The 13,175-nt window shown below is 39.7% G+C and overlaps 1 protein-coding gene across 1 annotated transcript; it reads right to left on the reverse strand.

The window, feature by feature from the left end:
* Positions 1-12,049: 12,049 nt before the first annotated feature.
* On the reverse strand, positions 12,050-12,727 carry LOC109122599 (uncharacterized). The gene is made up of 2 exons (XM_019219864.1): positions 12,613-12,727; positions 12,050-12,468 (listed from the first exon to the last, which is right to left on the reverse strand). Exons 1-2 carry the CDS (start codon positions 12,725-12,727, stop codon positions 12,050-12,052), a joined length of 534 nt encoding a protein of 177 aa, XP_019075409.1.
* Between the last annotated feature and the right edge of the window lie 448 nt (positions 12,728-13,175).

A 13,175-nucleotide genomic window follows, 5' to 3' on the forward strand; every position in this document is an offset into this window, starting at 1 on the left:
GCATACAAATCATGTACAATATAAAAGACATGGGTTGAATGTTCAAATCAATGTCAATACACCAAAAGGATAGCAAGGGGACAATTAATTCTAACTTTATTACATCATCTCTTGCTTTCAAGGGCTCAATCTCAACATCGCAAAGACTCACAAGTATATAATCCCTCATTCTCTTAAGATACTTGAGTATATGCTTGAGATCCAGTTTAAACTTCAATCCTTAATTAAATTGATATCTACCCATTATCCCTTCAATTAAGTAGATATCTAGTCTAACATGTAGGAAAATTGGATTACTCAATTCCCTATCCCTAGATCTCGTATGACGTTTACATTTATCTTAGAATTCTCTAGATCTATCAAAACAAAAACATATGACTACAAAAACCATATTAAGATAAAGATTTAGGGAAGAAAAAACTCATACTGGGATTTGGATGTTTCCAGATCTATTCCACGTAGAGAAGAAGTCTGAAGGTCTTATACACGTAAGATCTTTTGCTCGATGACCCAAACCATGATCTTGACACCCGAAAGTGTGGAAAATGGAAGGTATCTTTGGCTATTTCTCTTTTTGGAGGTGGAAGCCAACTGTCTCAAAAAAGAAATAGAAACCCTAACCCCTAAGAGGGTATTTGTAGGGTTCCACTATTGAGTTTAAGTGACTTGATATCCATTAAGGCTTGGTTTACTTAATTTAGTCCAAAATGGGTCTTAATTGATTAATTAATCACATGTGATCATCCAATTAATCAATTAGCCAAATCCAGAGACCTTGCTCACTATCCTGTATGCAACCTTACATAATTACCAAAATTCCTTTATGCACAAGAGTGAACCTAGAACCAATTTATCCCTCATAAATCGTGTCATCATGGTATATAAGCTCACAACAAGGACCATTAGGACCCATAAGAGTACTAACTCCCTTAGAATCCAATTTTGAAGTTGATTCAACATTTTACTAAAAAAAATCAATTGCACTTCAGTACCCTATGTAAATAATAATAAAACGAAACTTAGGTCTGTAACCTACTATTCACTGCATCTAGACTTCCCATGAATTGGTATCTGTAATCTAATAAGGTACTGTATCACATATCAAGATTACCTCTCCAATCCTTGAGTTATAGATCCCATTTATTATGTGATGAAATGACATAGTCTAGCTTAGAAAAAACATATGTTAAATTTCACTTAAGGAATTACTATGACATTATAAATTTCATGATCACATGTTCTTTGGATCATCTGAGGGGATGCACTGTTTCAATCCCATGAGATATCATGGTGCCTCTATTGAGAATACCTGTTGTCACCAACCTTCATCTATAGTGACCCAATCCATAGGAATATATTACCATTTTAGGATCTCACCCATGGATCAAAGCCTTCTATTGATTTTAGTTTTTTTTTTCTCCTCCAAGTAAGGAAAACCTTCAAATCTCTAAAGTGCCTCTCCTTTGGAAATTTTAGCAGAGTCTCCCATTCAACAACCTAAAAACAAGCTCCCAAAGTCTATTTTTATAAGGCAAGGTAGGTTGGAGATTTAGACACTCGTCTTCATCTTATTCCAAGTTTAAAACCTCTAGAAACTTCTTAAGAAAAAAATAAAAAGAAGGAACCACTAATCATAGATTAAAGGTCTTTAAAACAATCCTAAAACACACCTACGAACCCTCTAAAGCTAACTCAAAAAACGGTGCTTGAAAAAGAGTTAAAACAAGCCTAAAAAAGATAAAACCTTATCAATTGGTCAAAGGAACAGGTTAACTAGCAACCTCAATCTGTTGAACCGGTTGATGAAAGGTCTTGAACAGGATCTAAATGTGCCGAAACTTTAGGAAATCTAAGGTGCCATTAAAGTCACAATGGTTTAGAAACTTCCTTAAAAAAGTCTTTCAAAGTGGTCTAAGAGTTAATGCTAAATATGGGTAACAAGCTGTTAGGATAAAGCCCTTAAAGCATGACAGAATCTAATAGATTTGAGATACATTATTCATTTAATGATATTCCAAGTTCACTTTTATCTATTTTTAATCCATGCATTATACTTTATGAACATTCTGGTCTAGCATCTCTTGCGTTGATCATGACCTAGGTGCATTAGGAGTTGTACGGAAAATCCAAGTCATGAGTTCCTTGCAAGTAGATGATTTGTTCATAGCTAGTTTGTGGACTTAGGCCATCCATTTGAAGTTGTAGTGTACCACCTCCTAATTAGAGGGATGGGTAGTCATGACTATGGAGATGGGGTTTTTTATGGTGAGTACACTAGCATATATGGTTATACATTGGATAGGACCTACGGTGAGTCATGACTTGAGGTTATCAAGTAATCATAACCTCACCAAGCTTCTCCATTATGTTTTCTCTCAACCTTTAGAGACTATTGAGCTTGTGCTAAAGTTAGCAGTGACTTTGACCTACGGTTAAGATCATAAGTTGATCATATATTCCCTATGGATTGGGTCACTATTGATGGAAGCTGGTAGTAATAGGTATTCTTGATAGAGACACCACAATATCTCATTGGATTGTGATAGTGTTTCCCTTTGAGTGACCAAAAGGTGTGTTAATGAAATTTGTGGGCCCACAGTAATTTGTTTAGTGGAATTTAACATATGCTTTTAATGAGTTAGAGTATATGTGGACCCTCCCCCGATCCATTGACTGACGCGTCTCGCGACTAAAAAATATGTGGAGAAAAAGAGTGATTTTTGAGTTTTGGAAAATCCATCCCAGATGAGGAACGGTTTTGTTAGGAGTCACCACTTATTTTTTATTTTCATTTTTGAAATGGGGAAAATTAAGTAAGAATAAAAACCCATCAATGACTCCAATTAAGAAAAAGTGGTCTGTAAAGGTCGATTTCTGGGTTCAGGGATCAGGTTACCTATTAGGAAGGTACCTCATGCGAGGTAGCACCCCTCTAGGCCCGGGGTTCAGTCTTTACTAGTGAATTGGGTACATTGGAGCATATGGGTCAAAGATCAGTCAATCCCCCTAGGCTACATGGATGACAAGACTCATATAATCCTAGCTAGTATTTGGCATGCATAGGAAATCAACAATCAATATAATGATGCGTACCTGAGGTCCTTAGCCATGCTTGCGGAAAAGGGTGAGTCAATAAGCACATGCACACGACGTATGCAACCACCAAGTCTACTAAAATTTAGTCGTATTTCTACTTAAATTAGGAGAATTTTCAGCCATGAACAAACCCTACATATGTAACCTTTAATCTCCACCAAATGACCACCAAAATGCACCCATGAAACTTCATTACGTGGCTAAAATTTAGCTATTCCAATTCCATTGATTTTCAGCTGGGAATTAACATCTTTTCCACTTGAATTTCATCCACTAACAACCACAAATTCCATAATTCTCCATATAAAAAATTAGCTACCAAAGATCAATTATAGGCCACTAAATTCATGAAAGACACATGCATTTTTTCATTAAAAAAAAATCATCAATTCAAATATTTAATAGCCACCACTTTCACTCATTCTTACCATGAAAATAATAATTCAAGCCTCCAAAGTCTCACCATGTTGTTGCCACCTTTTCCTTTAAACTTATCAATGTGGCATGAACTTCTACCCCAAATCTCCATGTCCAACCTTGAATTTTATCCAATTACATCATTTAAAATTTTAGCAAATCTATACTTGAAATTTTAGCCATGATTTTCTTTAAAAATTTCAGCATTTAATCACTCAAATTTCAGTCATGGTTTTCATTACAATTTCAACATTTCTCTACTTAAACTTCCATAAAATTCAGCCACTTTATCTAGCAAACACAACCACTAAAATTTAGTCATGAATATCCATTAATGTGACCACTTTTCTCCATTTTTTCTATAAAAAAATTAGACATAGAAATTCACACACACAAGGCCACTATTTCCATAATTTTCCACAAAAATTCATTGATGATAATTCACCCATTTATGGCCACTAAAATCAGATTTTCAGCTACTGAAAGTGCCCACTATTGGTTCGCCTTTTTTTTTTTTTATTCAAGCACAAAAAAATAGCAAGTTACAAAGAAAACAATCAAGAACATAGAGTTGACGATTCCCTCTCAGATCTGATAATTTGTGATCATCCACTATCCAAAACCACCAAGACTAAAAAAAAAAACTAGGATCAACAAGGGGTTTCGAGGCTTTGAGTCTACTTCAAGTGAAGATGAATCAAACCAGGGGCCACCTAAATATGATCCAATCTTAAACAACAAAGAAAAAGTACGCCAAATTAAATGCCCTTCAAAAGAACCAACACAACCTAACCGAACAGTAGACAGAAAACCAAAGAGAGAAGAAAAGGTAGTAGAAAAGAAGAAATGAGTGAATTGTAGAGAGAGTAGTCATATTTAGATAAAAAAAAACCATATATATGAGAGAAGAGCATTACAACACCACATCCACACCCCAAACAATTGAAGAATGCCTAGAAAATTAAAGATAACCAGAGAGAATGAAAGAAAAACAGAGTAATGAGTGGAAACAATCAAAGAAGCTACAACAAATGCACCTGGAAAGGCTCATTCCAAAGAGAACAACTAGGCTCCAAGTTGCCCTATTTTTTTTTTTTTAAACCTCCAGCAAACCACAGCAAAATCAGCTTCCTTTTCTCAAACATTTTCCCTATTTTTCTTCTTTTATTCTCTTGTTCCCTTCTCTTTCTTGATGTAGAGCCCTCAAAGATGCCAAGAATCCCCCCTCACACTTTCAGTCATTACCCCAACAGAGTATCTCCACCTAAAATTTTTAAAACCTCTTTTCACACTCTCTCTGAAATGTCTTTTATACCAAGAGGTCTCGTCAGCATCTACACTACCTCATTTTTCTTCCCCTTCAGCCTTGAAATCCCCTACCATCATCCTCGGAACTCCTACTTATTCAACCCCTCCTTCAATCATGAGGTGGGCAATTGACCCTCATAAATCCACCATTACTTACCTGTCAAGAATCCACATGGATTCAAGGTGGGTTGAAATCAACCTGAAAACTAGTAGATCTAGTTAAGATAAATTCTCAAATTTTGATAGAATATTCCTCGAAGAGTAAGGAATCCAAAAAAAAAAAAAAAACCAGTATGCAATTTTGAGCTTGGATGAGAGAGAAATTACTAAAACAAGCCAGAGTGCTCCAATTTTGGATAGGCTTTAGCGAGTTGTCTTGACAAACCGGCTGAGCATATTGCAAATCGCTTAAGTCGGTTGAGAAAAATTCTCAAATTTTGACAGAATATTCCTTGAAGAGAAGGAATCCAACATACAAAACAGTGTGCAATTTTGAGCTCAGATGAGGGAGAAATGACTAAAACAAGCCAGAGTGCTCATAATTCAAATGGGCTTCAGCGAGCTCCAATTGAATTGAAGTTTTTGTGGAGACCTTAACCTCTATCCTGTAGTATGATATGAAGCAAGGAATTGGCCATGATTACATTTCATAATGGAATAAACACTCGCACTAAATTGAACCATAGGTGAACTCACATGAGGTCCGAAAATAAATTAAGCCCAACAAGGGCTTCATGGTCGTGACATAAAAAAATTGGGTGCGGGCGACACCCCCAAGATGCATGCAAGTGTCAAGGGACATAATTGAGGGTCTACAAATATGCCCCTTTTCATTAGAGTGAATAAATGAGTGGTTCGCAAGCATAAAGTGTAAGCAATGAGTGAGTAAAAATGAACTCTAGTGAAGAAATCAAAGGCCAACAATTTTGTCCCTACACAACAATACCAAAGGCCAAAGGAGCTGGGTCACAATGATTAAGGACTAAGGGATCTGAGCACGATGCTGGAGAGCCGTTGAAATGATAGGGGATTCAAACACGATGCCGAAGAGCCACTGAAATGATAGGGGATCCGGACATGATGTCGGAGAGTCGCCGAAACGATAGGGGATCTAGACATGATGCCGGAGAGTCGCCGAAAAGATAGGAGATCCAGACACAATGTTGGAGAGCTGTCGAAAAGATAGAGGATCTAGACACGATGCCGAAGAACCGTCGAAAAAATAAGGGATCCAGACACGATGGTGGAGAGTCACAAAAAAGATAGGGATCCAGACACAATGTCAGAGAGCCATCGAAAAGATAGGGGATTCAGACACGATGTCGGAAAGCTGCCGAAAAGATAGGGGATTCAGACACGATGCCAAAGAACTGTCCAAAAGATAGGGGATCCAGACACGATGTCGGAGAGTTGCCAAAAAGATAGGGGATCCGGACATGATGCCAGAGAGCCGCCTAAAAGATAGAGGATCTGAATACGATGTTGGAGAGCAGCTGAAAAGATAGGGGATCCGGACACGATGTTGGAGAGCCGCCGAAATGATAGGGGATAAGGACACAATGTCGAAAAGCCACCGAAAAGATAAGGGATTCAGACACTATGTTGGAGAGCCGTCGAAAACATAGGGGATTCGAACATGATGCTGGAGAGCCTTTAAAAAGATAAAGGATCCAAACACGATGCTGGAGAGCTGCCGAAAAGATAGGAGATTCAGACACGATGCCAGAGAGCCACCGAAAAGATAGGGGGGTAGGACACAACGACAAAGAGCCGCCAATAGACTTGGGGAGTAAACAACTCAAAGGGAGATGGGGTATGCCTTAGTATGGCATCTAAGAAATGCTAATAAATGACTCGAATAAGTAAGAAATCAAACACCTAAATCAAGATGAAAGAAGGGGGTATGCCTCTAGAGGACGATATGCAAACATCAAGGATCGGCGGGAGACGGAAATAAATGGGGCATGTCCCAGTTTAGGATATAAGTACCATGTCAGAAAAGGGGTATGCCCTAGTATAGGATATCAGTACCATGTCAGAAAGGGGGTATGCCCCAGTCTAGGATATGAGTACCATGTCAGAAAGGGGGTATGCCCTAGTCTAGGATATTAGTACTGATTACTACTAAAAAAGTGTTATTTCATAGCTTGTAATTAACTCTTTTAAACACTTTTGAGTAGTAGTTATCACATTTTAACCCAATTAACATATTAAGGACCTTTGCAATCAATTCTAATCAAATTGTGTTAAGTTTTGGTGTTTTGATAGCTTTTTGATCACCAAAGCAATCTGAGATTGAGGAGAGTTCTTTGGAATCCATGACAAAAGATGTCCGGACACACCATCGGAGGACGGCGGAATGTGGGCTGTGGCAGGTTGTCGGAATGACGTAGCAAGGCTTATGCACTTTAGCCAATGATCCGGACAACATATCCGGATAGGATATGCTATCGTCCAGGGTGTGATGATCGCGAGTGCTGTGTGCTTCTCCCTGAAGGAGTCCGGATAGGGGAGCGCACTGCATATCCTCTTAGAGAATCCGGATGGAGTTGCTCCAGATAGCGATGCGCGCTCCGTGTCATCAGGGGGAGGGGTCCCTACACCTTGCACACGTAGACGGCCCCCTTGCGACGTGTGGCATCGCACATTCCACCCGGATGTCTCACATCCGGAATTCTGCTCCGCCGACATTCTACCCGGATGTCTCACATCCGGAATTCTGCTCCGCCGACATTCCACCCGAATGTCTCACATCCGGAAATCTTCTCCGCCGACATTCCACCCGGATATTTTGCATCCGGCGCTTGACGCCGGATGGGAGAGGAGAGAGTTTCAACTTCCTCGGTCAGACATATCCGGATCCTCTGATAGCTCTTATCCGGAGAGTTTCGCAACCATTTTGCATAGTGTCGCGGTGTTCTCCTGAAGCTTCCCGATATGTGCGACCGACATTTTGAGATATTTTGCTTTAGATATTTGATGTCTAAATCCCCAAACTCTCCTTGTAACCCATCTATCATAGGATTCCTTAGTCTTTAAGTAAGAACAAGGGTGAATAACCCCTTATATATAGTTTGTAATCTTCTTTAGAAAGGAGAGAATCTGGGGAGCTTGTTCTCAGAGACACATCCTTTGTATAGTTTTGGAAGGAAGTAAAATACAGAGCACTTGCTCTGCTTTTCATATATATTTTTGTTTTCTCGTTCTTTTTCTTTTTAGCCAACCAAACTCTAAGGATTTTTTCTCAGAGGATGAGAGGCTAAGCTCTTCGTCTCTTGGAGTGAAGAAATCCGGGTAAGTTTCCTCATGCATAAATTGGAAGTTTTGTTGTTTTAGTTTTTAATGAAGAGAAAGTGTGACCCGTTAATGGTTTTTATCTTTTTAGTTAACTTAAAACACCTTTAAATCACCTGGGCCAACACTTGATAAGGTAAGTGGTCTCCGTCCATTGAGATGCACTAGTTTATCTTTTGCGAGCCTTTGGGAGGTGGTTTAAAGGTAGGATTTTCTAGAATAGCCAACACTTGGTAAGCTTTTGGACTCTAAGGAGACATCCATTAGTTATCTCTTGCGAGCTTTTGACGGGTAATCCAATGTTAAAGGTCACCTTGAATGGCAAGTGCTAGGTGAGAGGCATGAGCTATTGCAAGATGCATCAGTGAGAGGGATTTAGTGTTTGAACCCATTAAGGAGAAGCATCTGTACCACACCGCTTAGAGAATTAACATATATTAATTCTCTAATGCGAGGAAAAGAAACAAGTGACCGGAACTTCCTTTTTGTATGAGGAACCTGAGCCTACTAATCTAAACTCTAAGAGACACTTTTCTTTGTAAGTAAAATCAGTTACTATTTTTGGTTAGTTTAAAACCAAACCTTTTTCATTCAAACATCTTTATGTTTTCTTTTAAAGCTAACCTTGAAATGAAAAGGCACCAATTCATCTTTGAATTAATATCAATTGTGGAGTGAAAACCCATCCCAGTGAACGATCCTAGAGCCACTATGCTATAGTAGCTTTGTCTTTGTTACCCTAGTTCATGGTGTAATTGGTTATATATTTTGTTGATTACTCCCTGAGGACCAAAATCAAGGGACACCAGCTGGACACGAATCAAATGGCACCACTGTCAGGGACCATTGAGAGGACATGAATCAGCTGAGACACCAATTGGGAACGAATCAAGTACCATGTCAAAAAAGGGGTATGCCCCAGTCTAGGATATCAATACCACGTCGGAATCCTATAACTGCACATGTGGTTAAAATCAAAGAGCTGAAAACATCACACATAATCACCCATAACAAATCATGCACTATTTTTCACAACATCTAGTGTCCACAAAGTTGTTAAGGGGAATGCCCCTATATGTACATCTGACATACATATGCCCTAGCGAACCAACTACGAAAACGCATCCTTGAAGACCATCATCCATCAGAACACATGAACATGACAGTGCATGGGATATGCCCTAGTGTACACTCCTACTAGGTCAATGAATATGGATGAATCTGATCTCGGGCAAGCCCCGGAAGCACTCTGTTGTATGAAGAATCCAGGCTGAATGTGGAGTATGTCCAAACATCATTGCCAAACATCTCCAAGTGAAATGGACTGCATGTGTACATGTAAGAACTGATGTCATCATGCAAGGATAGGGAGTATACCCCAGCATGAACATGTCAAAGCAGTAAGCAAGGTGTCCTTAATAGTCCCAACTCTCTACATCATATGTCTCTGATTGTGGACCAGAGACAAGGAGATTGAATGGAGAAAGCATTATGCGATTCCTCGATATCCTCAAGAAACAAAGGTTGACCAACATCTCGTACTTCAACTAGTGGACGAAGCCTGTCCAAATGAAATATGTCAAAACAAACCCAAGATCTCATGTCCTCAAGGTGGTCTTACGACTCGGACCATATTAAAGGCTAGGGGTAAAAGGTGAATGAAATGATGGGAAACAAGGCCCAAATACCCAAAAGATAATACCAAGCCTTTGAGTGCACAATGTCAAATATCGGAGAAATGTGTGAGCCTAGTGACTTAGCCTACATACAAATGAACAATGCCAAATGACAAGTTATAGACGCTAGAGGACACGCCGTTCAAGAAACAAAATGACGATCGGTGAGGGTAGAAGAAAACGAAAAGGGATGAGACAAATGATGAAGGAGTGTAAAAGAAAATAGTGAAAAAGGTCAGGATAGAAAATGTGGCAAGTGTGATAATAATGAACAACTCACCCCAATAATGACAGGTCGAAGTAGGCCACTGTAGGATGGGAATGGTGATTTAGATAATGATCTAGGGAACCCAGCGCTAAGGAAACCCAATCCTCATTCTTGACATGTCTCCTAGATCTATGCAAAAATGGATCATACAATGCTCTCACCCACTCTCAGAAGAAAAAATAAAATCCCTTATACGCGAAATGACATTTGATGACTGAGCCGTGATACTGACGACTAACAAGGCTAAACTAAACATCAATGAAATGAAAATTGAACGAGCTTACCTTTTTTTTTTTTTTGGCAATGACGTAACAAACCAAGTAAGCTGAAGCTTACACTAGCATAATCTAACAAGTGACTCTCAAACCCTAAGCCCAAATGGTTTCTCCAAACTAAGACTCCTGGATCAAAACCTAGGGGTGGAATGAAGGGTGTGACATACTTGATTTGAAATACTGGGACGAGAGCGCATCATCATCACACAAGGGAAAACAAAAGATGGATGAGACGACATGATAAAAACAAAACTCAAAGACAGACGAGCGACGATGCCAAATGGAGGAAAGAAAAACCAAGAACGACCTACAAAAGGAACAAACAAACAATGACACAATGTGCTCACAATACTCTCCGATCAAGAAAATAACCGCAAAGTGCACAATAAGAGGCCCCTAACCCAGGCAAGAAAAGGTATGCAAGGCTAAGTGAATGAAAAGGTTATAATGTACCATGTGAGGCTCAATGGGCTAGCAACTGGATATATCAATGTATGGATATGAAAAAGGGATATGGCTGCTTGAAGTGATGGCCACCCATTCTTCGACCATGATCTCATACGTAAAAATTCTTCAACTGATCTACGTTGACTGGCTTCGAAAACTGATTGCCGTTTGGATCTGTCAACTAGGCTGCTTCCTCTTGAGTCAACTCTCGGATAGCATAAGGCCCACTCCAACTTGGTCTAAACTTACCCCTAGGGTCACTGATCAATCCCCTAAGGACCCTTAAAACTAGGTCACCTTTTTGAAATTTCCTAAGCTTAACCCTCTTCCTGAATGCATAGACCATTTTGCTCTGATAAGCATGCATGTGATTTGTGGCCCTCAATCTCTTTTCATCAAGTAAATTCAACTGGTCGTATCTGGCTCGCAACTAATCCGTCTCAGAAAATGTGATGCTCCAAAGCTATTCTCAATGAACCTACTTTTATCTCAACAAGCAGGACAACTTCTATGCCATACACCAACAAAAAGGGAGTAGCCCCTATGGATGTACAAAATGATGTGCGATATGCCCATAATGTAAAAGGAAGCTTCTTTGACCAATTTCGAGATGTCTCGACCATCTTTCGTAAAATCCTCTTGATATTCCTGTTTGCAATCTCAACTGCCCCATTAGTCTGCGACCTATTCGCAAATGACCAATGGTGTTGAATGCCATATTCCTGAACTAGTGTATCCACCTCACCTCTAAAATGTACCCCTATGTCTGAGATCAACTCATGAGGAATCCCGTATCAGTAGATAATATGTGATCTGATGAACTTGCCCACCTTAGCTACTGTCAAGTTGGCATAAGAAGTAGCCTCCACTCATTTGGTGAAATAATCAATAGCTACCAGGATGTACTCATGACCACTAGAGGATTTCGGAGAGACCTTTCCAATCACATCAACACCCCACACTAAAAATGGCCAAGAGGATGTAAGTGCATGTAGCTCAGATGGAGGTACGTGTATCAAGTCTCCGTGCATATGACATTTTGGACATCTCTGTACAAACTGACAGTAATCTGTCTTCATAGTCAACCAAAAGTAGCTAGTCCTCATGATTTTACGTGCCAGCATGTGACCCCCCATGTGGGATCCGCAGACTCCTTCATGGACCTCTCTCATCACCCTATTTACTGTGGCTTGGTATATACATAACAACATGTCATTTGATGACCTCCTATAAATGACATCCCCACAAATAACAAATCTGGTGGCCAACTATCTCAATGCTCTCCTATCCTTGGTCGTGACTGACTTAGGGTAAGCACCATATGCCGGAAACTGATGAATATCATGATACCATGGTAGCTCAGCCTGATCCTCAATATTTCCAATCAAACAACAGTAAGCTGGTGCGGATTTGGTTTCAATCAACAATGGTCGCATAGTCATCCCTGCAGGAATCTCAATCATAGAAGCCAAGATGGCTAACGCATTAGGGAACTGATTCTCTACCCTAGGTAGATGTATATACCTCAACTCATAAAATCTATCAATCAACAAGTCCAAGTAAGCATGGTAAGGTTTCAGTTTCTCATCCCGAGTTCTCCAAATACCCTGAGTTTGCTGTATAACCAAGTTAGAATTCCTGTGGATCTCCAACTGTTGGACCCCAAGATCAAGTACAGTCTCTAGACCTGTGATGCATGCCTCATATTCCACAACATTATTCGTCAATCAGTGATGATTGAAAAATGCTAATCGAATAGACCTAGGGATATGATCACCCTGGGGTGATACCAACAAGATGCCAATGTCAAATCCCAACTAATTAGCAGCACCATCAAAGTATAAGCGCCATCTTGCAATTCTGGCAACTGAAACAAACTGCTCATTAGGGAAATCGTCATCAATCGGTCTGTCATCGGATATCAGTAATGAAGCTAAGTGATCCATGACAATGCTACCCTTTATTGATTTCTATGTGACGTATTGAATATCAAACTCTGTCAACAGTACCAACCATCTCATGAGCCTACCAGTCAAAACAGGGTTGTCGAACAAATATCTCAATTGATCCAATCACGAGACCAAGCATATGGAGTACTCTGTCATGTAGTTTCTCAGTCTCCTGGTGGCTCAAACCAGTGCCAAGTAGAGACGCTCAATCATAATGTATCGGCACTCATACTCAAGCACTCTCTTACTCAAGTAGTAAATGGCTCACTCCTTCCCTAAATCATCGAGCTGAGCTAACATGCACCCTAAGGCCATGTCTGAAACTGAAAAATATAGGAGTAGAGGGTGCCTCAGTGTGGGAGACACTAAAATTGGAGGAGAAAGGAGACATTCCTTAATCTTCTCAAAATAGTGCTGGCAATTCCAAACTGTAGGCTGGTTTTTT

Source organism: Vitis vinifera, chromosome 5, assembly GCF_030704535.1.
Source record: "Vitis vinifera cultivar Pinot Noir 40024 chromosome 5, ASM3070453v1".
NCBI classification, from domain to species: domain Eukaryota; kingdom Viridiplantae; phylum Streptophyta; class Magnoliopsida; order Vitales; family Vitaceae; genus Vitis; species Vitis vinifera.